General features: G+C 44.0%; 1 protein-coding gene across 1 annotated transcript; it reads left to right on the forward strand.

Moving 5' to 3' along the window:
- Positions 1-1,611: 1,611 nt before the first annotated feature.
- On the forward strand, positions 1,612-22,543 carry LOC140905556 (guanylyl cyclase-activating protein 1-like). The gene is made up of 4 exons (XM_073329083.1): positions 1,612-1,809; positions 10,075-10,224; positions 14,891-14,981; positions 22,374-22,543. The coding sequence occupies exons 1-4, from the start codon at positions 1,612-1,614 to the stop codon at positions 22,499-22,501; spliced, it is 567 nt and encodes a 188-aa protein (XP_073185184.1). The 3' UTR covers positions 22,502-22,543.
- Positions 22,544-27,506: the final 4,963 nt, after the last annotated feature.

A 27,506-nucleotide genomic window follows, 5' to 3' on the forward strand; every position in this document is an offset into this window, starting at 1 on the left:
ATTTTACTATTGGCTGCATCAGACTTCCAACATGTTTCCCAAATTGATATCCTCCATAACAACATTCTTCTTTCCACATATCAGACAGGTGCTTGAGGAGTAACTCATCATGTTCTCCAGTTTGATTTGGTGATCTGTGTCTCACTCACTCTCACACACACACACACACACCCTCCAGTACCCCTCCTGGGCTTTGTTAGTTAGCATATTGTTAGTTAGTTGTTGTTAGTTAGTTAGCGTATTCAAGACCCTGTGGTTTATAGCTTCTAAAGCTAGAAGGCACCATTGTGAACATCTGCTCTGACCTTCTGTATAGCACGGGCCATAGAACTTCCCCAGAATTCCTAAAGCAGATCTTTTAGAAAAACATCCAATCTTGACTTTAAAATAGTCAGTGATGTAGACTCCATCACTGAGTTCTGAGTTATCAATAACTCTGAGAGGTAATGATGTCTTGTAGTCACCCCCTTACCTCATTTACCCACTCTATCCTTCCTAAACAGATTGTAGACAGTGATTATTAACATTCCAATCATGTAAACTGTGCCAACAGGTTTCAATAATGCCAATTATATAAAAAAAATTCTCATCAATCAGAATTTCCAATTCATCTTGTTTCCCAGAGTCCCAAAATTGATATATAAACAACTGGAAAAACTTCTCTTCATATTCTTTATCACATTGGTTCAATTTGTTCATGACACAGTGAGTTAGTTTGTACCACATTTGCCTCTTTAGCACCCTCCCCTTGCTTTGTTAGTATGATGAGAGCCATGTACAGTGAATATTTAGGTAGCCTTGTACATTTAGTATTGGCTCTTTGCTCGCAGAACTGGTGGCCACTGTTCCATATTTCATGTCAAAATTGAAGAGATGGTTCTTAGTTTAATTAAAAAGTGTTCTAGTCTTTTGTGAGGGACACTGTAGAAATAATGTAATGTGTGAATGGGGACTCTAAAGAGAGACCTGTTTGTGCGGAAGGGAAACTGGATGTGAGAAGATAGGCTGTAATGGAATCTCTAGGGTAGAGAAGGTTATTGCCCTTTGTGCCTATGAGTCTTCTCTGCCATGTATAGGACAGTTTCTGTGATATCAAAATCTCCCCATATGTGTTTTATACAAAGTTATCAAAGACTTTGACTCAGTCACTGTGAAGGCACAGAGAGGAGCAGATCACAGTTCTAATTCTTCATTATTTTTTTTTTACTGCAAACACCAACCTTCCACCTTTTTTGCCAGAAAGGTGTAATAACATCTTCATGTAAAATTAGACCAATGCATGGAAAACAAGGGCAATACCAAGACAGTCCCTCCTGCCAGTATCTGATTATCTCTCACCCCTTCTGATTTACTTCCTGAAATAGCAGTGCTTTGCTAGATTATCCTTCAACTTCTTTCCATTTCCAGGAGACTTTATATCATTGAGGCTTTAAGGTTTCTAAGTCAGCATAAGAGCAGATTAACAACTGTAATTGGCTTCTGGGAGGGTATATCCCTCACTTAAATGAGCTGATGTTGAGAGTGAAGGTGGAAGGCAGCAGGCAGAGGTTGCTTTGAGAACTGTAAGAGGAAGAGGTGATTCCAGAGGGCTCTTAGCATCCCACCACACAAATGGGGAGCAGTGGTAGTTCTACAGTAGATGATCTGCAAGCTGTTGAGATCCACCATTGGTACAAAAAGTTTATGACGGAGTGTCCATCGGGACAGCTGACTGAGCATGAATTTAAACAGTTCTTTGGGCTTCGGGGGCTGGATCCAGAGGCCAATGAGTACATCGAACAGATGTTCCGCACTTTTGATATGAACAAGGTATGTTCTTACCCAACGGGAAACTTAGACAGCCTTGTACAGCTCACAAAGAAACCAAAGTATCACGGTTAGTGCAGTCGTGATTGCATCTCCAATTTTACTTCCAAATCTTGGTCAGCAGAATGCTTTTTAGCAGAGGCACCAAACTTAAACATCTGAATGTAAGAAATGTGCCTTAGGGAGAGAGATGGAGTTTAGAATATTGAAAAAGAGAGGGGAGCCTGACTGTCACATTACTGTTCATTGCTCTGGCAGGGTTAGTATATTTCAGGGATCCTGTGTATTTGTAGTATGTAGGAGTGCAAAATTATGCATTTTATGTTCCTTTTTTTGTATTCTTGGGTGATTCTCAGGTAAGAGAGGTACCTGTATCTTCTGCTATGGCACTTCATTGTCTGTCTTTCCTGAGTTTGGTCACCTGCATAATGAGCCCTCTTCTCAGGTGCTTGCAATAAGCTGCAGCGCATCTCTCTTGCTTCACTAATAGAGCATTGTAGGAAGTGGATGCAGGTTTAACCAGGCTCTTTCCAGCCCTTTTATTACAGTCCTGTAGTTTGCCCAGTATCAGATATCACTTGAGAATATGGAACACTAAAATAGATTTATTTGTAAACTTTACACAATGGGGCAGTTTCCAGACTGTTTGCAATTGAAATGACTGTCTTATGGATGTGTAGGGGGTCCAGCTTAGGGCTTTCAACAGAGGATAGAGAAATGGGGTCTGGAGCATCTATGAGGCAGGGTAGGACTCCTCCCTGCTGCCTGAAACCCCTGATTCCAAGGCTGATGCATCCCATGTAGCTACCTCCCTCCTACAAGCTCCTGACTATCTTAGGTGGCAAGCTAGAGAGGAGCATGTATCTGTGGGTCAAGGAGGGAACTAATCACTGGCAGATGTGAAATGGATAGATGACTGTAGTCAGGTTGGTAGAGGGAAAGAAAAGCACTGGGGGAAGGGAAATCAGAAGGTCTTGCAGGAATTACCAGGTGCAAGTGCTTCCCTAGTTGTCATCTCTTTATAGAGATGCTGAGGCATCCTCTGTCCTTTTGCTTTTACAGCATTTTTGGGAAGTACAATCAGTTTACAGTGGAGTACTTAAAAACTGAAAAGCACCAGAGCTGCCTTGGGGCCCAGTACATCCAAGTCATGAGCCATTGATTCAGTGGGTCTGGAGACGTAAAGGTAGCTGTCTGCTTTCATTTAGGAAAACAGTATGTCTCTAGCTCCCTTCCTTGTGACAACAGCCTTGAAAACGTAAATGGATGTAAATCAAGCTCTAAGGCTGAGAGAGATGAGCAGCTGCACTCATGTACAGTAGTACAGGGCTGAGGGTTCTACATAAATATCTCATATCCCAAAGAATCACTGTCCCTTCCTAAAATCCACAGGTCAGTCCTGTATCTAGAGTGGTGACCATGGTAAACAGGAAATTGTTTTGCAGGCCCACCCAAAAATGTTAAGACAGCTCAGACAAAGCCCTTTGCTTTCCAGAGTCGCTTTCTTGAGGTATTTTGGTACTGTGAGCAGTAGTGAAGAATGGGGATGTTCAGTAGGTTATTATTAATGATAAAAGAATATTATATATATTTCCAGTGCCTGGCACTATAGTGTTTAGGCAGCAGGTTGTGCAGTAAATATTAATTATTTAAAAGGGTACCTTTTTTTTATAAAATGACTAGATTTGAAGTTGGAGTAGTTAAATAAAGCCATAACAACGCAAGAGCAATGGGTGTGAAGCTGAGGTTTGGCAGGTCAATATAGGTGACCTCCCATCTCACACAGAATGTATAACACATCTCCCTTAATAAGTATGAAGGAAGCCTAATGTGTTGAGCTCTTGTTTAGGGTTATTACAGAGCATAGGACTAAGACTACGTGTAGCTTTGTAGTGAATGGCAACCATCTGTCTCGAAAGATGATGGTGTAAGCACCAAAGCTGTTGAGTTACCATTTGTTGTTCTGCAACATTGCGAGTGGCTAAAAAGGCAAATTCTTGAGTGACAGTCTTGCCACAGATAATGCAAACATAAAGCACAGAGCCTATGATGAAGCCTCATGCTTGAGGCCAGTTATGCATGCCTCTTTGCTTTCTTTGCTTTCCTCTTGCAACCACCTCTCTTTAGTTTCTTCGACTCCCTGATGAAGCACAGCCCTCCAATGTAGCCTGTTGCTAGCTGCAACTTCTCAGCTTGTAGTGTCAGTGTTGAACGTTTTCAGGTCCCTCTTGCAAACATCTTTGAACCTGAGCCTAGGTCATCCAAGCTTTCTAATGCATCCATGCATTGGTCTTGGGCATTGCAGACTGTGCAAGGCCAAGTGCTGTGTGCAGGCAGTGCTTGCTGTGGGTGCAGGAATATTTGACTGGTATTATAGACATGAGAGAGAAAAAAGCAGAAGGGTTAATAGTGGAAACAAATCAGTCCCTAGTGTGAGGAGCTGAATTACATAAGTGTCTCACCTAATACCAAAATTATCCTGGGGGACCTAAGAGCCAATTTTCCTGAACAGCTTAAGACTCTGAGAACTCTCCTGAGAGCAAACAGGCCAGGAAAAGCTAATTAATTTCTATACCTCACTGTTTAGCTCTTTCCATGTCTAGGACTTCTCTGTTAGGTCCCATCTAGTCCATTCCTCCTATGCCCACAGCTCGGGCTACTTCAGGATTGTTCCCTACACTCTGTTGCTTTCCCCAGCCTAATTGTAAATATCCTAAGTGATGGAGCTTCTACCTCTTCCCTTGAGAGACCATTCCAAAACCCAGTAGATGCTATTCAATAGTTCTTTCCTGCTATTCAAGCTACAACTGCCTTTTACATCCTATTATCCCTATGTCTTTAGGGATGAGAGATTCAAATATGGCATTTCTTTAATAGCACAAAAAAGTGGCCACCGGAACTTAGTGTAATATTTCTGAGTATTATCCATCTGCTGGTAACAGGAGCCAGTAACCTGGGGGCGGTGGAGTAAAATAGCAGTGATGTATTTAGCAGTATGGCATGCTCATTTAAAGGGGTGAGTCCCCTTTGTGCTTGGATGCCCTTTCTGGGACCAGGACAGAATAATGCATTGCTCCTCAGATTAGCTCTAGGTGTCTTGCATTTTGTCTCATATTTGGCACAGTCTATTTAATGCTTCAATAGAGGGCTGCCTGTCTAGAGCAGAGAGGCAATGGGTCACTGCAGGCTGTTGGTGGAGATCCCACCTGGCCCAACCTGAGGCAGAAATCCCCTTTCTCACATCACCTGTGGGCAAACTCTTCTTGAGAGACTCAAAGATTCAAAGAGTTTAAAGCCAAAAGGGACAATTAGATCATTTAGACTGACTTCTTGTATATCACTGGCCATTTGATTTCACCCACTTACCCCTGTATTGAGCCCAATAACTTGGGTATGACTAAAGCATAAGTTCTGTTTAGTCAAAGCAGGGTGGATAAAAGTCCATTTAAAAAAAAAATTAAAGGATTTTTTTTATTTAAATCAGATTTTTTAATTTAAATTAAATGTTCATTTTTAAAAACAAACCTATTTGAAATTATGACAATCTGTAGTAACTTTAGGCCTTAATATAATAAACTAATTTAAATTAAATTAAAAAAATGTCAAGCAGTACATTAGCTGCTGGAGCTTTAAAGAAATTCAGACTACTAAACTTAAGGAAGTCACTGGCTAAGCGCCTGGAACCAGAGTTGTTTGACTGCTAAACCAGCTTTTGACAACAGTAACCTTTTCTGCAGGTGCAGAGAGAATATTTTGTTCATATCAGTTTATTCAACAAGTTGAAGAAAATAGTCATTCAACTGAAAGTTGAGAAACTGATGGGGAATTGAAAAAGCAGGAAAGCTTCTTTCAATCCATGAATAAAAATGAGGTGTGAGAGGATGAGATCTAATAATTCTAAAATCTTGAAGGACATTGTGACCAGAAACAATCTGTTCATTTCATTAGCTATAGATAATACTTCCTTTGTTTAATAAGTTAATTTGATTTAAATGCAAAATATTTATACAACCATTTAAAAAGAAAAGGAGTACTTGTGGCACCTTAGAGACTAACAAATTTATTTGAGCATAAGCTTTCGTGAACTACAGCTCACTTCATCTGATGCATGCAGTGGAAAATACAGTGGGGAGATTTATGTACACAGGGAACATGAAACAATGGGTGTTACCATACACACTGTAATAAGAGTGATCAGTTAAGGTGAGCTATTACCAGCAGGAGAGCGGGGGTGGGGTGGGGAGGGAAACCTTTTGTAGTGATAATCAAGGTGGGCCATTTCCAGCAGTTGACAAGAACGTGTGAGGAACAGTGTGGGGGGGATGGGGGAATAAACATGGGGAAATAGTTTTACTTTGTGTTATGACACATCCACTCCCAGTCTTTATTGAAGCCTAAGTTAATTGTATCCAGTTTGCAAATTAATTCCTATTCAGCAGTCTCTCATTGGAGTCTGTTTTTGAAGTTTTTTTGTTGAAAATTTGCCACTCTTAGGTCTGTAATCGAGTGACCAAAGAGATTGAAGTGTTCTCCGACTGGTTTTTGAATGTTATAATTCTTGACGTCTGATTTGTGTCCATTTATTCTTTTACGTAGAGACTGTCCAGTTTGGCCAATGTAAGGTTCCCCGCCACCCCCACCCCCCCCCCCCGCCCTCCCAGCTCTCCTGCTGGTAATAGCTCACCTTACCTGATCACTCTTGTTACAGTGTGTATGGTAACACCCATTGTTTCATGTTCTCTGTGTACATAAATCTCCCCACTGTATTTTCCACTGCATGCATCCGATGAAGTGAGCTATAGCTCACGAAAGCTTATGCTCAAATAAATTTGTTAGTCTCTAAGATGCCACAAGTACTCCTTTTATTTTTGCAGATACAGACTAACATGGCTGCTACTCTGAAAACAGCCATTTAAGGTAGTTTTATTTAACTAATAAACATAATTTTAAAATGCTGCTTTTGTGCATTTTTAATTGAATTCCGATTTCCATCCAAATACAACTTGGCACAATCAATCAGTAAAAAAATTATTAATCTAATTAAATAAAAGATTTTATTTACCTTTTTCTAACATTAAAAAGTAAAAATAAAGAATCTGAATAAATATTAAGCTATATAATTGCTTAAGTAAAAGTCTCTCTCTCTCTCTCTCTCTCTCTCTCTCCCTCTCTCTCAATATATATATATATATATTGTGTGTGTGTGTGTGTCAGCCTGGTGAGCAAAAAGTGCCAAATTTAGAGTAAATGCTATAGTCAGTTACAAATCCACAGATTTTAATACTTACCAACCAATGAGAACAAACCTTTCTTTAGATAAATAACTGATAGTACAAATGCAAACAAGGTTATAATTGATTATTGAAATCAAGGTTTCTTGCTTGATTTTTCAAATCAAAGTGATCAATCTACTCTGGATTAAATCATGGGATCATCCAGAAAAGCATCCAGTCTTGATTTTAAAACATCAAGAGACTGAGAACTCACCACTTCCCTTGGTAGTTTATTCTAGTGTTTACTCACCCTCACTGTTAAAAATGTGTGCCTTATTTCTAATTTGAATTTATCTGTCTTCAGCTTCCAGGCATTGGTCTTGTTATGACTTTCTCCATTACATTAATGATCCCTATACTACTTGGTATTTTCTCTTGGTGAGGGTACTTATACACAGTAATCAAGTCACCTCTCAACTTTCGTTTTGTTAAACTAAACAAATTGAGCTTTAGTGCCACTCCCCCATATAGTGCCACTCCCCCAGTGCACCCTAGTCTGTCATTCCTATATACAGTATTATGTACCCTGGTATTACCATGTCCCATTGATTATCATTATTCTGCCAAGTTTCTGTAATGTCTATTATATCAATATCCTCATTTAATACCAGGCACCTTTTTGACCTTGCTTTCTCTAACATAAACACATAGCAGCAGGTATATTTACATTAAACAAATAATCCATACACCACCAAAACAAGACTTTCCACTGCACATGCTGCTTCCTGTGGGAAGAGGATGAGAGAATAAACATACAACATATGTGTGGTCACATTGCTTAATGTGCGGCTGGAATGTGCACAGATACTATGGTGAGGAATGCCATATAAGACTCTGAATAGAATGGAATAATGAATACACATACAGAGAGGCATTCGTCATACAGTAGTTTTCATAAGAGCAATTACATAATATTAACCAGACTTCATAAGCTGTAGAGACAGATCACCAAAATCATCATAGTTTCCAGCTCTCAGGAGGGAGTGCAAAATAGAGAGTCTGCACTCTGAGACTGTACCTAAGGACCCCAAGGTGGAGGGGCAATGGCTGGACTCTGTTTAGGCTCCAGATGCTTAAAACACCCTAGGGATCTAGTGGCTTGGGTTCCCACACAGGAGTATCATGGGTGGCCAGCAGGGGCAGGCCAATAATATCTGTGATGGGGTTAATTAACTTGCTGAACAATTTATATAGGGATGTGCTGGATTCTCTATCACTATAACCAGATTAGATATATTTCTAAAAGTTATGCTCTATTGCAGTGGTCCTCAACCTTTCCAGACTACTGTACCCCTTTCAGGAGTCTGATTTGTCCCAATTATCCCCAAGTTTCACTTCACTTAAAAACTACTTGCTTACAAAATTAGGCATAAAAATGCGAAAGTGTCACAGCATGCTGTTACTGAAAAATTGACTATTTTCTCATTTTTACCATATAATAAAATTAATCAATTGGAATATAAGTAGTGTACTTACATTTCATTATACAGTATATAGAGCAGTATAAACAAGTCATGGTCTGTATGAAATTTTAGTTTGTACTGAGTTTGCTAGTGCTTTTTATGTAGCCAATTGTACAACTAGGCAAATATCTAGATGAGTTGATGTACCCCCGGAAGATCTCTAAGTACCCTCAGGGGTACACATACCCCTGGTTGAGAACCACTGCTGCATTGCAACCAGATGTTATGGACTTGATGCAAGAATCAGTTGGTAACACTAAGGCCTGCATTATGTAGGAGGTCAGACTTGATCATAGTGGTCCCTTCTGGCCTTAAAATCTGTGAAGTCCCTTAGTACATTAGAATGCATGGCATCCAGATCCATGCTCTGATCTCAGCACAGGTGAATCCCTATTTGTTCCCCTGACTTCTGTCTCTGTCCTCTCTGAGGCAGAAATTAACCCCAGAAATAACTGCTGCACTCAGCTATAAACTAACACTTTTAGCTGGGTAGAGCCAGACCTCAGTTAGTACAAAGGACCATTCAGGGGCCCCTAGGAGGGGAAAGTCACACATGCCTCCCCACACCTCAGCAACAGTACAATGGACCAAGTCCCCTGTGCTTAAATATACAGAGGAATGCTCTCTAATCAGATTAGGAGTCCTATCAGCCCCTGGCCAAAGTTTCTTAATCCGAAAATAGTGTTACCTCTGCCACTGTCAGTGCGAGCTTGGAGTGGTGACTTCATCTCTGATGCATTGTCTGGTATCCATATTCATGGATGCCATGATGGTCAAGTCTCCTCTGCTGCATATGGACCATCCTCCCATCTTTCCTGTAAATATGCCCCATCCTGCTCCTTAGGCTGATACCCTAACCCCAAATTCAAGATACATTTGGGTCTCTTCCTCCTCCCAGCAATAGTAATGTGTGCTCTTGCCTAAGCCCTGTGGCTCCTGTCTGCAGTTCAGCCTCTGTGCCAGCTGATTGGCATGGACACAACCACTTGGGAATGGCTGAGCTCCTGCTCTGAACTGGCATTCCTCTCCTACAATGAGAGATGGGCTGACAGCAGGAAGTCAGGGGTGAGCTGTCATTCCAGTCCTCTAGCCAACCAGTGTTCTGGGGCTGGCTCTCCTGCCCCCTAATCAGTCATGGCTTTTGGGGAGAAGGACATGATCATGTACATGTGGAGTGAGGGCTTCATATCTGGAAAGCACTGAGCACAGGGGGCTATTATAAACATGTAAGAGATAATAATTACATGGAGCCTGTTTTCTCAAGTGTTCCAGAACCATTTTGTAGAAAAATCTGAAGTTGACCCATAACTGTCGCATGCATCCTGAGCAGAGCCAGGCTGCTGCCTGTTTCCTCTTCCCAACTTGGACTAAAGCCAGCCATTTTCTGCTAAGGCCAGGCTTCTGGTGCCCAGGCACTTAGCTACATCTTTCCCAGACTTGACCTTGCAGAGATATTAGCTATAGAGGCAGCGTTCTCTCAGCACCTATGTCTGTGAACTCTAACTCTCATGATCCCTTTCTTTTTCCCACAGGATGGGTATATCGATTTCATGGAGTATGTGGCTGCACTCAGCCTAGTTCTCCGGGGAAAGATGGAACAGAAATTACGTTGGTACTTCAAGCTCTATGATGTGGATGGCAATGGCTGCATTGACCGACATGAACTGCTCAACATTATTAAGGTGATAACACTGGGGGTTGTGTACACTTTGGCCCTCATTACTCTGTAAATCAGTGGGATGCCCACACTGAATCTCACCAGCGCTGGTGGACCAGCGGAGAATCCAGAGAGATTCCTGCTGTGCGCAGCTCTCAATTCTGGCCGCTTTCCCTGTCACAGATCCAGTAGAGCCACTCTTTTGGCCACGCACCAGACTCCTGTGAGGTGATCCAGCTACTGGATCTCGTGTTTAAGCCGCCAAAGTCTGAACTGAGTCTAGGCACTGCTCGAGCCTTAGGATTCTAGACACACTTTCAGGATGCAGCTTCTCTATCAAGCACTCCCTACTAAGGATAGAGACCTTGTGGCCCAACTGCCTAGCCTCTCTTACCAAGGCTGATGCCTCCAGACTTCCTCTTAGTTCAAACACACTCTCTCCCTGAACTCCAGATGTTGTAGGTATTCTGGGACCCTCGTTTATTTTACCTCTTCAAGGGGCATATGGTAGGCATAGCACATATCACATGCAGACTTTCTTTGCACAGGTTTCCAAAACACCATTCTCTGTCTTTAATACCATGAGAAATACACAGGAAGTACAGGACCACAGAAAACAACAAACATCCTGAATGCACTGCCCCCACTCTAGCTCACCCTCCCCTTTGGGAGTTCTTGGGGGACATCTGAGTTCAGCTAGGAAGTCAGTTGGCTAACTATTGACTTAGTTCTAAGTAGCAGGTTTAAAATATTGAATCATTGAATCTATTGAATCATAGAATATCAGGGTTGGAAGGGACCTCAGGAGGTCATCTAGTCCAACCCCCTGCTCAAAGCAGGACCAATCCCCAATTAAATCATCCCAGCCAGAGCTTTGTCAAGCCTGACCTTAAAAACTTCTAAGGAAGGAGATTCTACCACCTCCCAAGGTAACGCATTCCAGTGTTTCACCACCGTCCTAGTGAAAAAGTTTTTCCTAATATCCAAACTAAACCTCCCCAATCTGCAACTTGAGACCATTACTCCTTGTCCTGTCATCTTCTAGCACTGAGAATAGTCTAGAACCATCCTCTTTGGAACCACCTCTCAGGTAGTTGAAAGCAGCTATCAAATCCCTACTCATTCTTCTCTTCTGCAGACTAAACAATCCCAGTTCCCTCAGCCTCTCCTCATAAGTCATGTGTTCCAGACCCCTAATCATTTTTGTTGCCCTTCACTGGACTCTCTCCAATTTATCCACATCCTTCTTGTAGTATGGGGCCCAAAACTGGACACAGTACTCCAGATGAGGCCTCACCAATGCCATTGGCCTTCTTGGCAACAAGGGCACACTGTTGACTCATATCCAGCTTCTCGTCCACTGTAACCCATAGGTCCTTTTCTGCAGAACTGCTGCCGAGCCATTCGGTCCCTAGTCTGTAGCGGTGCATGGAGTTCTTCTGTCCTAAGTGCAGGACTCTGCACTTGTCCTTGTTGAACCTCATCAGATTTCTTTTGGCCCAATCCTCCAATTTGTCTAGGTCCCTCTGTATCCTATCCCTACCTTTCGGCGTATCTACCTTTCCTCCCAGTTTAGTGTCATCTGCAAACTTGCTGAGGGTGCAATCCACACCGTCCTCCAGATCATTTATGAAGATATTAAACAAAACCGGCCCCAGGACCGACACTTGGGGCACTCCACTTGATGCTGGCTGCCAGCTAGACATGGAGCCATTGATCACTACCCTTTGAGCCCGACAATCTAGCCAGCTTTTTATCCACCTTATAGTCCATTCATCCAGCCCATACTTCTTTAACTTGCTGGCAAGAATACTGTGGGAGACTGTGTCAAAAGCTTTGCTAAAGTCAAGGAACAACACGTCCACTGCTTTCCCCTCATCCACAGAGCCAGTTATCTCGTCATAGAAGGCAATTAGATTAGTCAGGCATGACTTGACCTTGGTGAATCCATGCTGACTGTTCCTGATCATTTTCCTCTCCTCTAAGTGCTTCAGAATTGATTCCTTGAGGACCTGCTCCATGATTTTTCCAGGGACTGAGGTGAGGCTGACTGGCCTGGAGTTCCCAGGATCTTCCTTCTTCCCTTTTTTAAAGATGGGCACTACATTAGCCTTTTTCCAGTCATCCGGGACTTCCCCCGATCGCCATGAGTTTTCAAAGATAATGGCCAATGGCTCTGCAATCACATCCGCCAACTCCTTTAGCACTCTCGAATGCAGTGCATCCAGCCCCATGGACTTGTGCTCATCCAGCTTTTCTAAATCATCCTGAACCACTTCTTTCTCCACAGAGGGCTGGTCACCTACTCCCTTTGCTGTGCTGCCCAGTGCAGCCATCTGGGAGCTGACCTTGTTCGTGAAGACAGAGGCAAAAAAGGCATTGGGTACATTAGCTTTTTTCACATCCTCTGTCACTAGGTTGCCTCCCTCATTCAGTAAGGGGCCCACACTTTCCTTGACTTTCTTCTTGTTGCTAACATACCTGAAGAAACCCTTCTTGTTACTCTTAACATCTCTTGCTAGCTGCAACTCCAGGTGTGATTTGGCCTTCCTGATTTCACTCCTGCATCCCCGAGCAATATTTTTATACTCTTCCCTGGTCATTTGTCCAATCTTCCACTTCTTGTAAGCTTCTTTTTTGTGTTCAAGATCAGCAAGGATTTCACTGTTAAGCCAAGCTGGTCGCCTGCCATATTTACTATTCTTTCTACACATCAGGATGGTTTGTCCCTGTAACCTCAATAAAGATTCTTTAAAATACAGCCAGCTCTCCTGGATTCCTTTCCCCCTCATGTTATTCTCCCAGGGGATCCTGCCCATCAGTTCCCTGAGGGAGTCAAAGTCTGCTTTTCTGAAGTCCAGGGTCCGTATTCTGCTGCTCTCCTTTCTTCCCTGTGTCAGGATCCTGAACTCAACCATCTCATGGTCCCTGCCTCCCAGGTTCCCATCCACTTTAGCTTCCCATAATAATTCTTCCTGGTTTGTGAGCAGCAGGTCAAGAAGAGCTCTGCCCCTACTTGGTTCCTCCAGCACTTGCACCAGGAAATTGTCCCCTACACTTTCCAATAAATCAGTTTAAATTAGTTTGTCTGTGCACCACTGTATTGCTCTCCCAGCAGATACTGGGGTGATGGAAGTCCCCCATGAGAACCAGGGCCTGCGATCTAGTAACTTCCGTTAGTTGCCAGAAGAAAGCCTCATCCACTTCATCCCCCTGGTCCGGTGGTCTATAGCAGACTCCTGCCACGACATCACCCTTGTTGCTCACACTTCTAAACTTAATCCAGAGACACTCAGGTTTTTCTGCAGTTTCATACTTGAGCTCTGAGCAGTCATACTGCTTCCTTACATACAGTGCAACTCCCCCACCTTTTCTGCCCTGCCTGTCCTTCCTGAACAGTTTATATCCATCCATGACAGAACTCCAGTCATGTGAGTTATCCCACCAAGTCTCTGTTATTCCAATCACATCATAATTCCTTGACTGTGCCAGGACTTCCAGTTCTCCCTGCTTGTTTCCCAGGCTTCTTGCATTTGTGTATAGGCACTTGAGATAACTCGCTGATCGTCCCTCTTTCTCAGTATGAGGCAGGAGCCCTGCCCTCTCGCACACTCCTGCTTCCTCCCGGTATCCCACTTCCCCACTTACCTGAGGGCTTTGGTCTCCTTCCCCCAGTGAACCTAGTTTAAAGCCCTCCTCACTAGGTTAGCCAGCCTGCTTGCGAAGATAATAAGAATATAACTGTAGCTAGGCCACTAAGTAAGAGTGACCACAGCATAAATTAATGCAACATTCTGGGGGGAGAAAGGGTACCAAAAACACAACAAGGTGACACTCAACTTTAGCAAAAGACATTTTAAAAAGACTGAAGAAGGTTGCTAAAAAGTCTCTCAACTCAAAATGATCAAATTAAAATCCTTAGGATCAGCATGCTGGCCGTTGTCTGAGATAGCATCTTGAGTTGTATGGAACCTGCTCAGAGCCAACCTGGTAGTTTCTATGTTTCTAGGAGTGCTTTTTGTTATTTTCACTTGACACAAGGTTTGCAACCTTTTTCTTTTGGATGCATGTCCTTTGGGTTTACCTTTGTTGTCTCGTGTTTGGATTTCTATAAAGCACTCTGTGAGGCTGCACCTTAAATTAAATGAATAACTGCAACTAGTTCTGAATACGGTGGTCTGTTTATCCAGCAACGTTACCTCTGGAGAGCATGTGACCCCACCAGTGCTCTATGACTTTTCCTTGGTACAAACTGATTTCCAGGTAAAGTTCAAGGGGTGAATTTTAACCTCTAAAGACCTAAGTAATTTGGGTCCTGCCTTCCTGCCTCCGTCATTGTCTGATTCATGGGCAGTTGTTACCAGCTGCTTGGGCTAGTACTCCACTGTCTTGCATGAGTGGAGGCTGTTGGAGGGCATGCTCAGTGAGCATTAGTTGCCCATTCCATCCACCAGAGTCTGGATTTCATGCCCTTCAGGGCATGCTGTGAGGCTTGGTGGTTTCTCTAGGCTTTTCCCATGGAAACAGTGGGTGGGAGTGGGGAGACACCTTTGCTCATATTGAGGCCATTTGTGAGTGTTTTATATTCTGAGCCTGCACTATGAGGTGTGTGATTGATCAGTCCCACCCATGGTCCCATGGCAGCAGATTAATCCTGGGCCAGCTGCTTAGTTCCTCCTCTTCTCTTCCAGGCTATTCGTGCTATTAATGGCTGTGACCATGAAACTAGTGCGGAGGAGTTCACCAACCGAGTCTTCAATAAGATCGATGTCAATGGCGATGGTGAGATTCCTGTCTCTGCCTTCTTACTCAGCTCATCCGTCGGCCTCTCTCATTTCATCTTGCCAGCAATCCACTGGGACCCAGTCTCCTCCAATAGCCTCCTTGCTAACTTTATGCTCTCTTGTCTTTGATAAGATCTCTCACACCCCTCCATCTATGTCCTTTCCTGAAGCATTGCTTCCCTCATTTAATGCTTCTGTAACCCACACACCTCCTGGGTGTGGTGTTCTGTCCTAACTAGTGGCAACAAGACCACTTACAGAGAGAAAATGATTCTGCTCTACAGCCTGAGTTAACAGCCAGTTGGCTTTTAGCTCATGCAGTCGAGGCTAATGCACAAAGCTCCAGAGGTCCCCAGTTTGATCCTGCCCGACAATGACTGGGGACTGTTGGCATTATACTTCCCTTTCTGAATGCTCTGTTGATTGGCATTGATTATATTATCCTCCTTTCAGTCTTCATTAATCAAGTCCCATATCTGCCGCTCCATTATCTTGTCTGGGATCGCTGTCAGACTGAAAGATCTATAATTACCTGAGTGGGGAGGTTTTGGGGGGATACTGAAGGTGGGGGAGATCATCATGAGGTATGAAGGGTTTGGGATCAGAGAGGGTGGAGCAGAGAGTTCATGGGCAACTTTTTCAGCTGGACACAAATGAATGGGAAGCCTGTGAGCATGACAGGCTCTAATATGGGGCAACAAAAAATGATAAAACAATCAAGGGTAGAGAAAAGGTTTGTATATCGGAAGAGGAGAGGGGAAGAGAACTGATCAAGCCAGGAAGTGAAAGTCACACCTGCCAGGAGCCCTGCCTTGTCTGGACCAGTTCCAGCTTTTGGACATCTGTCTTGGGAAGCTGGAGTCTAGGCTAATACCCCAGTATTGTGGTAGGTAAGCTCCACACTTTCTGCAGCCCCTCTACTCCAAATAGTTCAGGTGTCTTGAGCTACTAAGTGTCAGTACATGGCCCATTGCCCCTCTGGAAGGACACAAGTCTGATGTGAGTAAAGCCAACTGCTGGATTCCACATGCACTTACATCAACCATGTCGGGGAAAAGCTGAATCGCTGTTCCAAGCTCTGGATCTTTAAAGTACACTCCCAGGTGCACAATGTGTATCTTTCACCCTTCCTTGGGATGTGGGGCTCAGCAGTCCAGCTGCCTTAGACCTGTTCCCTCAGAGTTCCACCTCGCTGTGGGAGCACTGAGCTTCTCAATTAACCTTTTCAGGGACAATGTGGCCAGCAAGCAAGGAACACAGACCTAGTCAAGGACTCTTAATCACTATCAATTTATGCTTAGGAAAGCACTAGAGAGTTACAGATCTGTGCAAAATAACAAACAGTCCTGAGATGCACTCTGAGGTCTGGTCAGCATTTCAGGGAGGTAGCATCCCTCTTCTAGCCTGAACTTCTGACAGGTGGTGACCACTCTGTCAGAGAAGCCCCCTCCTTGAATCTAGGTTCTGCCAAGTACCCAGCTGGGAAATGCCAAACTGTTATGTGAGTCCTACATGAAGAAAACCATTATCTCTTGAGCTGGGCAGTCACTGAGAGTTTTTCAAAGTTGATGGCTCCATCATCAATAGGCCTCTACAAGGTGTCCCATGTGCCTCCTGAGTGTGGCAGTGTCTGGAACAGACAGACCTTATCCAGGCCAGGCTGTTTTTTTAACCTAGAACACAAAATGGCAGCTAGAGTACAAAAATGGAGTTTACAAAACAAAAGGTCACTCAGTTTGATACAGCCGTATCCCACTCTGTCACACTAGATTTTATTTTTTTGAACAGGCAGCAGAGCAGCATCAGCTACTAGTTCTTTTCCCAGGCTTGTGGTAGAGATTTTCACATTTTGAAGAGTGTTGATGTTCATTGGCAAAATGCAGAACTGTCTCAAGCCAAGGTTCGAACAGACACTTCAAGAGGTATTGGATGGTTATATGGATAATAAGCATATTCATAATTACAACAGTGAAGACTAACAAAAGAGATATAAAAGAGTTATAAACTTCCTGCTTTAGGGCTTCAGCCACTCTCTAACTATTGGGGGTTAGGAGGAGTCTTTCCTGTGGACAGATTATCCTATAGCTTCCTAAAGTGCAAATTCATGCACTTAGAAACTAACAACAAGAATTTCTGCTGTAGGCTGAGGCAGGGTGTGTGTGTCAACAGTGGAAATGACAGAGGGTGAGAACAACTTGTGTGTATTAATCAACTGCAGCATGCCTATGAGGCTCCAACATAATGGGGCTATAAAAAAGCAAATGCAATCCTAACATGTATCAGGCGAAATATTTTTCCAGTAGAGAGAGGGAAATATTTATGCTGTTTTATGAAGTACTGGGAACACCTTATCTGGAATATTGGGTACAGTTCTGGTCACCATGTTCAAAAAAAGGTTAATTCAAATTGGAACAGGTGCAGAGAAGGGCTACCAGGATGACTGGGGAATAGAGAACATAAGAACAGCTACACTGGGTCAGACCAAAGGTCCATCTAGCCCAGTATCCTGTCTTCCAACAGTGGCCAATGCCAGGTACCCCAGAGGGAATGAACAGAATAGGTAATCATCAAGTGATCCATTCTTTGTCACCAATTCCTAGCTTCTGGCAAACAGACGCTAGGGACACCATCCCTGGATAATAGCCATTGATGGACCTATCCTCCATGAATTTATCTAGTTCTTCTTTGGACCCATCTCATGTGAGGAGGCTAAAAGAGCTTGGCTTGTGCACCCTAGCAAAATTAAGGCAGAAAAAGGATATAAAAAAGGATGTCTTCATAAATACATCAGGAGAGAAAAAACAAAGAGAGAGAAGAACTGTTTAAGCAATGTTGGTACAAGAATAAATGTGTATAAATTTAGTCTGGAAATAATAATAAATTATTAATAAATTTAGTCTGAAAATTAGAAGGTTTCTATCAGAGTAATGAAGTTCTGAAACAGTCATCCAATAGGAGTAGTGGGTACAAACAAACTAACTAGCTCCAGGGTGGATCTTGAAATACATTATTAACAAGATTATATGCCAGGGTTTCCTGTAATTACAGGGAACGGATTTGATGACCCAGGAGGCCCTTCCAATCCTAGGTCCCTAATGTGAGGCTTCCTGACTCTTCCCCCTAAGCATCGGAGAAAGGACACTGGACTAGATGGACCATGAGTCTGATCCAGTCTTGCAATTCCTGTGTTCCTAGAAGCCAGCAACTCCTGGCAATCTCTCTGTCTCCAGTGAGGATTGTAGGACTCAGCATTACACAGAATCCAGCCTTTTGAGACAGGAGAGGGAGATATTGGCAAAAATCCAATCAATTTTTTCTCTCTAAGAAAAGGAGTACTTGTGGCACCTTAGAGACTAACCAATTTATTAGAGCATAAGCTTTCGTGAGCTACAGCTCACTTCATCAGATGCATATCGTGGAAACTGCAGCAGACTTTATATATACAGAGAGAATATGAACCAATACCTCCTCCCACCCCACTGTCCTGCTGGTAATAGCTTATCTAAAGTGATCATCAGGTGGGCCATTTCCAGCACAAATCCAGGTTTTCTCACCCTCCACCCCCCCACACAAATTCACTCTCCTGCTGGTGATAGCCCATCCAAAGTGACAACTCTTTACACAATGTGCACGACAATCAAGTTGGGCTATTTCCTGCACAAATCCAGGTTTTCTCACATCCCCCCCACCCCCATACACACACAAACTCACTCTCCTGCTGGTAATAGCTCATCCAAACTGACTCTTCAAGTTTAAATCCAAGTTAAACCAGAACATCGGGGGGGGGGGGGGTAGGAAAAAACAAGAGGAAACAGGCTACCCTGCATAATGACTCAGCCACTCCAAGTCTCTATTTAAGCCTAAATTAATAGTATCCAATTTGCAAATGAATTCCAATTCAGCAGTTTCTCGCTGGAGTCTGGATTTGAAGTTTTTTTGTTTTAAGATAGCGACCTTCATGTCTGTGATTGCGTGACCAGAGAGATTGAAGTGTTCTCCGACTGGTTTATGAATGTTATAATTCTTGACATCTGATTTGTGTCCATTTATTCTTTTACGTAGAGACTGTCCAGTTTGACCAATGTACATGGCAGAGGGGCATTGCTGGCACATGATGGCATATATCACATTGGTGGATGTGCAGGTGAACGAGCCTCTGATAGTGTGGCTGATGTTGTTAGGCCCTGTGATGGTGTCCCCTGAATAGATATGTGGGCACAATCGGCAACGGGCTTTGTTGCAAGGATAAGTTCCTGGGTTAGTGGTTCTGTTGTGTGGTATGTGGTTGTTGGTGAGTATTTGCTTCAGGTTGCGGGGCTGTCTGTAGGCAAGGACTGGCCTGTCTCCCAAGATTTGTGAGAGTGTTGGGTCATCCTTTAGGATAGGTTGTAGATCCTTAATAATGCGTTGGAGGGGTTTTAGTTGGGGGCTGAAGGTGACGGCTAGTGGCATTCTGTTATTTTCTTTGTTAGGCCTGTCCTGTAGTAGGTAACTTCTGGGAACTCTTCTGGCTCTATCAATCTGTTTCTTTACTTCTGCAGGTGGGTATTGTAGTTGTAAGAAAGCTTGACAGAGATCTTGTAGGTGTTTGTCTCTGTCTGAGGGGTTGGAGCAAATGCGGTTGTATCGCAGAGCTTGGCTGTAGACGATGGATCGTGTGGTGTGGTCAGGGTGAAAGCTGGAGGCATGCAGGTAGGAATAGTGGTCAGTAGGTTTCCGGTATAGGGTGGTGTTTATGTGACCATTGTTTATTAGCACTGTAGTGTCCAGGAAGTGGATCTCTTGTGTGGACTGGACCAGGCTGAGGTATACCTTCAGATCAGCGGCACTGCTATGGGTACCCGCATGGCCCCACAGTATGCCAACATTTTTATGGCTGATTTAGAACAACGCTTCCTCAGCTCTCGTCCCCTAAAGCCCCTACTCTACTTGCGCTATATTGATGACATCTTCATCATCTGGACCCATGGAAAAGAAGCCCTTGAGGAATTCCACCATGATTTCAACAATTTCCATCCCACCACCAACCTCAGCCTGGTCCAGTCCACACAAGAGATCCACTTCCTGGACACTACAGTGCTAATAAACAATGGTCACATAAACACCACCCTATACCGGAAACCTACTGACCGCTATTCCTACCTGCATGCCTCCAGCTTTCACCCTGACCACACCACACGATCCATCGTCTACAGCCAAGCTCTGCGATACAACCGCATTTGCTCCAACCCCTCAGACAGAGACAAACACCTACAAGATCTCTGTCAAGCTTTCTTACAACTACAATACCCACCTGCAGAAGTAAAGAAACAGATTGATAGAACCAGAAGAGTTCCCAGAAGTTACCTACTACAGGACAGGCCTAACAAAGAAAATAACAGAACGCCACTAGCTGTCACCTTCAGCCCCCAACTAAAACCCCTCCAACGCATTATTAAGGATCTACAACCTATCCTAAAGGATGACCCAACACTCTCACAAATCTTGGGAGACAGGCCAGTCCTTGCCTACAGACAGCCCCGCAACCTGAAGCAAATACTCACCAACAACCACATACCACACAACAGAACCACTAACCCAGGAACTTATCCTTGCAACAAAGCCCGTTGCCGATTGTGCCCACATATCTATTCAGGGGACACCATCACAGGGCCTAACAACATCAGCCACACTATCAGAGGCTCGTTCACCTGCACATCCACCAATGTGATATATGCCATCATGTGCCAGCAATGCCCCTCTGCCATGTACATTGGTCAAACTGGACAGTCTCTACGTAAAAGAATAAATGGACACAAATCAGATGTCAAGAATTATAACATTCATAAACCAGTCGGAGAACACTTCAATCTCTCTGGTCACGCAATCACAGACATGAAGGTCGCTATCTTAAAACAAAAAAACTTCAAATCCAGACTCCAGCGAGAAACTGCTGAATTGGAATTCATTTGCAAATTGGATACTATTAATTTAGGCTTAAATAGAGACTTGGAGTGGCTGAGTCATTATGCAGGGTAGCCTGTTTCCTCTTGTTTTTTCCTACCCCCCCCCACCCCGATGTTCTGGTTTAACTTGGATTTAAACTTGAAGAGTCAGTTTGGATGAGCTATTACCAGCAGGAGAGTGAGTTTGTGTGTGTATGGGGGTGGGGGGGATGTGAGAAAACCTGGATTTGTGCAGGAAATAGCCCAACTTGATTGTCGTGCACATTGTGTAAAGAGTTGTCACTTTGGATGGGCTATCACCAGCAGGAGAGTGAATTTGTGTGGGGGGGTGGAGGGTGAGAAAACCTGGATTTGTGCTGGAAATGGCCCACCTGATGATCACTTTAGATAAGCTATTACCAGCAGGACAGTGGGGTGGGAGGAGGTATTGGTTCATATTCTCTCTGTATATATAAAGTCTGCTGCAGTTTCCACGATATGCATCTGATGAAGTGAGCTGTAGCTCACGAAAGCTCATGCTCTAATAAATTGGTTAGTCTCTAAGGTGCCACAAGTACTCCTTTTCTTTTTGCGAATACAGACTAACACGGCTGTTACTCTGAAACCTTTTTTCTCTCTGTGTTCATGGAGGATGTAGAACTGGTGCCAGAAATTTTCCAAGAGAGAAAGTGGAATTAGGGATGGAAACCAGGGTCCCAGCTAAATGAGGATTGGGGGAATTGGAGCTTGGGATAATAAAAAGTCACTTGGGCCAGGGCAGGCAGTAGAGCCACAGGAGGTATGTCACTTTAGCTTAAATAGGTTTTCTGTCCTCTGGCCTTCCCTCTCTTACTCTCTCCTGTTCCCCCAACATAAGCCCCATTCAGTTGCCTCCCTGTGAATTCCAAAAGAGGCCCATTCCCTGAACGTTATCTTTGCCGCTCCCATGCATCTGCTGGCTGCCTTGCCTGCGTGGAGCCTCTCCAAGCTGCCTGCTTCTGTTGCGTCTTAGCCTTCTTAGCAGGAGCCAGTAGTGGCAGAGGTGGGCACAGCAGTACTTCAGGCTAGCCCTGGGAGACTCAGGCAATGTCAACTCACTGTTTAGAGCAGCTTCCCCATGGCCCTTCCTCCTTGGCCCCACAGACCTTCCCTTCTGAATGATCCACTGCCCTGTAATGTAGCCCCAAGTGGCCTGTCTCTGGAGAGGAACTAGTTTCTTATGAGTTAACTCCTTTTTGGGAAGGAGGCAGGCACCAAGGTCAGACTTGCACGGAGATAAAGGAGGCTCCAGACCTACCAACACTGCCAATTCTGGTGGCTTCAAAATGGGCAGGCTGTTTGGTACTTCCAAACACTGACTTGGGGGGGGGCACTGATTGATTGTGCAGGGGGCAATTATTCCCACCTTTCTCTGCCCCAGACACGAATGAGAGTGACCTGGTGTGATCTGTCTCTGTCTGAAACAGGCGAGCTTTCACTGGATGAGTTTGTGGAAGGAGCCAGGAAAGATGAGGAGTTCATGGAGGTGATGATGAAGAGCTTGGACCTGTCACACATTGTGACCATGATCAACAACCGGCGGCACAGTGTCTAGAGCCATCTCGGAGAGAGAGCGGTGTGTGAAAGAGAGACTACAGATGGGTGTGCAACTAGGTAAAGAAGTTGGGGGTGAGAATAAAACAGATAATGTATGTGGGTTGAGCGAGATGTGGTTCTCTGTGTGTGTGTTTTCTTTTGCGTGTCTGTGTGTGCTTGAACACATTCTGCAACTCAGACACATACACACAACACTGGTTCAGCAAACTTGGACCCCTGTGATGCTATTTGATTGGCCTCCTGAGCCAAAAGGACCAAGTGCACACCTTTCTCCCCTCCATCTGCCCCAGATTGCTCTGACATGCGCAATAACACGGAGAGTGTCAAACCCATGGGGTGGGGCATATGTAATGTGTCCAGAACATATGTTTGTGTCTGTGGCAAAAACTTGGAGAAAAGTGAGGCTGGAAAGCCCCAGGGGATTCAGCTTTTATTAGCATAGAACTCTGTCAGCACAAAGCAACTCATGTTTCACTTGATGTGGCATTGGTGTGAGTGCACTAATGGTCCTGATAGCACTTCATCCTCCCTTGGTTGGGTGAAGCGCACATGTGCTGTAGGTTTGGCAGCCTGTCTGAACTGGCCCTGCTCACACAAAGCCAACTAGCTAGAAGAAACAAATTAACCACTAAGTCAGTGGTTCCCCAAACTTTTTACTAAGGTGACTCATCAACTGCATTTTTATCTTTTTTATGACCCCCCCCTTTACATATATACACCCTCCTCCCCGATACCTCCCTGCCTGGTATAGTGGAGAGGTCATGGGAGAGGCTGCTCTGTACTCACCCCCACAAGAGTAGCTCCCATCTCACAGAACTGGGCCTTTCTCCCGGCTCCAGGTGTTGCTACCTGGTGCACAGGGTCACAGTGCCACTCAGGTTTGGCACAGCCACCCCTTTGTCATGAGGGAGGAGAGACTAGGCCAAATTTGAGTGAGAGGCATTGTGACCCCATGCACCAGGTCACAACGCCCAGTATGGGAGCTGGACCCACTCCATGGGATAGGAGAGACTGCACCAGGCCAGGACAAATGTATGTTTGCTTAGGGCCCCATGACCTATCTAGAACCTTCCCATGACCCACTAGTGGGTTGGGACTCACCATTTGAGGAGCACTGCCCAGTGGTGATGGGTCCTGTTCCCTGCTGACACCCAGGGACTGAACTGTGCTGGGCACCATTATTAGTGTTGTTTGCAGCTTTTGCCAGAACATGGAATTCTTCCATCTGATTAAAGGTGCAAAGTGCAGTCACACTGCATGGTGGAAGGATCTCCACCCAACTTGGAAAGCCAAAAGCAGTATCCCAGTGAGAAGCCCTCTCTGTGGTCTTTGCACCTCTTTGTGCTCTTTGCACCTGAAGCCATGGCTCTGGTATCTCAGAGCCAGTTGCCTCGCTGTTTTGCATAGGGACAGCCAGTAGAATCATGAAACCATCCCTTTGTCACATATTCTCTGTTTTCTTTTCAATGCAGCTAACAAATAGTCTGGTTTCTGATACTGTGGCTGCCTGGCTGAACCCAATGCTGTACTTCAAACCAACACTGTTTGTAAACTGGTCTGCACCTTTGTTCATGTGGGGTACTGGTACTGCTGGCAGAAAGCTGTGGGGTGGGGAGAGGCAAAGCTCAGCAAATAAATTATGACTTGTACCAGAGTGCATGTTCCCAGCTGCGGATTTGTTGGCTGAACAGGGTGGAAGGGGATTACTGCCACCGCCCCGACCTAACTCAAGTCCAGCTAAGTGTGACAGAGAGACTTATAGACGCACACCTTTCATCAACCTCATGAAATTCCTAAGAAGATGATTGTGGTTCACTGTGTTGGATTTTGCTAATCCAGTGAGATCAAAGCACAATTTCTATGTCAAACTCTGCTGTACATGAGTTTTCCTCTGCAAGGGACATTTACTGCTTCCATGTACATTTTGGGGGCTGAGGTGGCTCCTATGAAGAGAGGGATGCTGCAGCTGTCCTTCTGGCTAGGTGCCAGTGGAACTCTGGGTAGAATGCAGTGTCAAGAGTATTTCTAGTGACACTGAGCCGTTGCTCCAGAGAAACTCAAGTGATCTGTGACTCCTGCCGCTGTGCTGTGCATAGGGAGGGATGCACACCAGTGTCTGCTGCATGGGGAAAATCTAGTTTTTGCTTTAATAGGACACTAAAGAATTTTCTGTATATGCTGCCGATGTTCAAGAGAAGTCACTAAATAGTTACAGGTGCTTGTCGTGTCTTGTGCTGTGTAGCTCTACATACTTATGAGCATATATAATATTCTTGGCATGTGCTGAAACACAAATACACCTGTACAATGCAGTCTCCATATTAATTTTGGCTATCTGTAAGTATTTAGTTATTTTTACACTATTTAAGTCAGCTGACATGTCCTTGCACCCTGCACGTCACCCCTTTTCACAGCATCCATCACAGTCAATGAATGCTTTGCACTAACAAGGCAATGGGCAAAACATGGCTTTAGTGAGGTGCAGGAAGTTGGTGCTGTGTTTAGACTCATTAGTCCTGTTCCTTTTTTTTGTTGGAGAATTTTATTGTTTGCCTGTTGTCGCTGTGGCCAGTCCATCCTGTGACTGATGGAGTCTGCAGGGCATGTGCCTTTATTAAGAAGTTTTGTTGTTTTGAAGGGATGGGGAGGATTTGTAAATAGGAAGTTATTTTTGGAAATATTTGGCATTCTTTGTATAGTTAAGAATAAAAAATTCTATAAATCCACGCTCGCTCATGACAGTGCTTTTTATCAGCAGGATTGTGAGCAGGTGCTGGGAGGGGTGATCGCCACTCTTAGAAGATAAATCTAGTTCTATGTTTGTATTTCATCTCCTAAAATAGAGTAAATAGAGAGCAGTTCATTTTCAGCATTCCATGAAGCACCCCTGCACCCCTCCCACCCCCGATCTCTAATAGCCCAAAACTCTGCCTGGAATAAAGGTGACTTGGGGGCAAAAACTTGATTTTAAAATAGATTTTATTTGAGCCTTCACGTCTTATTCTTTCTTATTTTCCAGACACCTATAATATTTGGGTCACAAAGATGGTTATTGTTGAGAGAACTAGTGTCAGTTTTAGCCCTGCATCAAAGCTGGGCTTGTTGCAGAGACTAGAAGGGACTGGGGAGGAAAAGGTGCCTTTCTGCTACCTTTGCAAATCTCCTATGCTGGGACTGCCAAGGGCTGGATTGCACCCAGCACAAGTTACAGTAGTCTCATTTATTAGCTGTTAGAGAGGTTACACAAACAAGCACTTCTCTATGGATCAGAGGTTATTTAATATTTGTTCTTGATGCATGGATGCCACTTTCAGCTCTCCCAGTATAGAAAAAGAAGCCAGGCATAGAAGCTAGAGTTGGAAAAGAGCTTAGGGCAGCTGGATCACCACCCTGCCTATTCAAGGTGTAGTATGAGCAGAAGTGGAGGGTGATGGAAATTTAAATTGTTTACTGGGGAGGAAGTGGTTTAGGGTGTGAAATGATTTAATGCAAATGGGGAAGAATGATTTTCCTGAGGTTTATGGTAAACACCATGGATTATGGGGGAGAGCATTTGTGTGAGTGTACATGGGGCGAAGCAGCTTATGGCGAGTACCTGGTGTGATTTTAAGATATGCACAAGGGGCACAGGGTGGTGCTTTTTAGATCAGTGTAGGATTAGTATAATATATCACTGGAGAACTAATAATTCCCAGATCATTAATATTGTTGCATGGTGCATCTATGGGATGTGCACAACAAGTTATGGATATGTGCTAGAATTATAGTCTTAAAATGTTTGGCAAGCAATACATAGTCTAGTCTACCCTAGACCAGTGGTTCTCAGCCTTTCCAGACTACTGTACCCCTTTCAGGAGTCTGAAGCCTGAGCCCCACCACCCATGGCTCAAGCCCAAGCCCTGCCTCTCGGGACTGAAGTATGTAAATTAGCTTCACAGAGCCCCCTTGCCACACCCTAACACCCACCTTGCACTTGCGACTCCACTAAACTTGTCCCACCAGGTTGTGACACCCAGCTTGAGAAACACTGATCTAGATGAGTTGCTGTACCCCCTGGAAGCCTCTGCATATGCCATGGGGTACACATACCCCTGGTTGAGAACCACTGCCCTAAATGAAGGAATGTGTATTTGTTTGTCTGACCAGCCTAATCATCAAATAGAGCCAATGAAGGTACATTTACATAAAAGGTAAAAAAGCCATCAGGAAAGCAAGTGGGGGGAAAGTGATCACTTAGCAATCTCAAGGGGTGGCTGGAGACTGCATATCCAGAAAGCCTTCCTCCCTCTTGAAGCAGGACCAATGAATTTTCAGTGATATACTTGTCAAAGGTTTACTGACTATAAAGAGAGGGGGAGTGAACCCCAAAGTTATTTTTCACCTGGGAACACAAAGGTTCCTGAGGAAGGCCCTTATGAAGAGAAAGTCAGCCATGGCTGGAAAGAAGAAAGAGAGTGATATGAAATCTACCTTGAAAAAAGACTCTAGCTTTTTAAGTTAGGTCTTAGCCATTAGAAAGCATATTTTTTACTTTTATTTTCTTGTTACCATTTTTCTTTAGCCCTTGTACTTGAACTCACTTAAAACTGATCTCTTTTTGATTAAATAAACGTGTTTTACTTTTAATGTAAACCAATCTAGGGCTGTGTTTGAATGGGCTGCAGTGTATTGACACTAAAGGGGGAATGAACTTTAATAAGGTTCTGTGAGTGCTACAAATAGGAGGAGTGGACACTACAGGCAGATGGTTTTGGTGTTTGTACCAATAAAATAAAAACCAGCAGGATCTTATTAAAGGGAAAAAGGCAAAATACCACATTTATTGTGAATACAGAAAGAATCATAGTAAGCAGTTAGTTATAGCTATAACATTCCATTCAATGTCATATTTATTCACACATTCATTCATACAAACACACCCACACAAACATACACACCCACACACACAGGTTCTGTAAGGTTGTTATAATAGTTACCAGCCTTAGAGTTGCTCATGCCAAGCC

The sequence above is a fragment of the Lepidochelys kempii genome, chromosome 1 (assembly GCF_965140265.1).
Source record: "Lepidochelys kempii isolate rLepKem1 chromosome 1, rLepKem1.hap2, whole genome shotgun sequence".
Taxonomy (NCBI): domain Eukaryota; kingdom Metazoa; phylum Chordata; order Testudines; family Cheloniidae; genus Lepidochelys; species Lepidochelys kempii.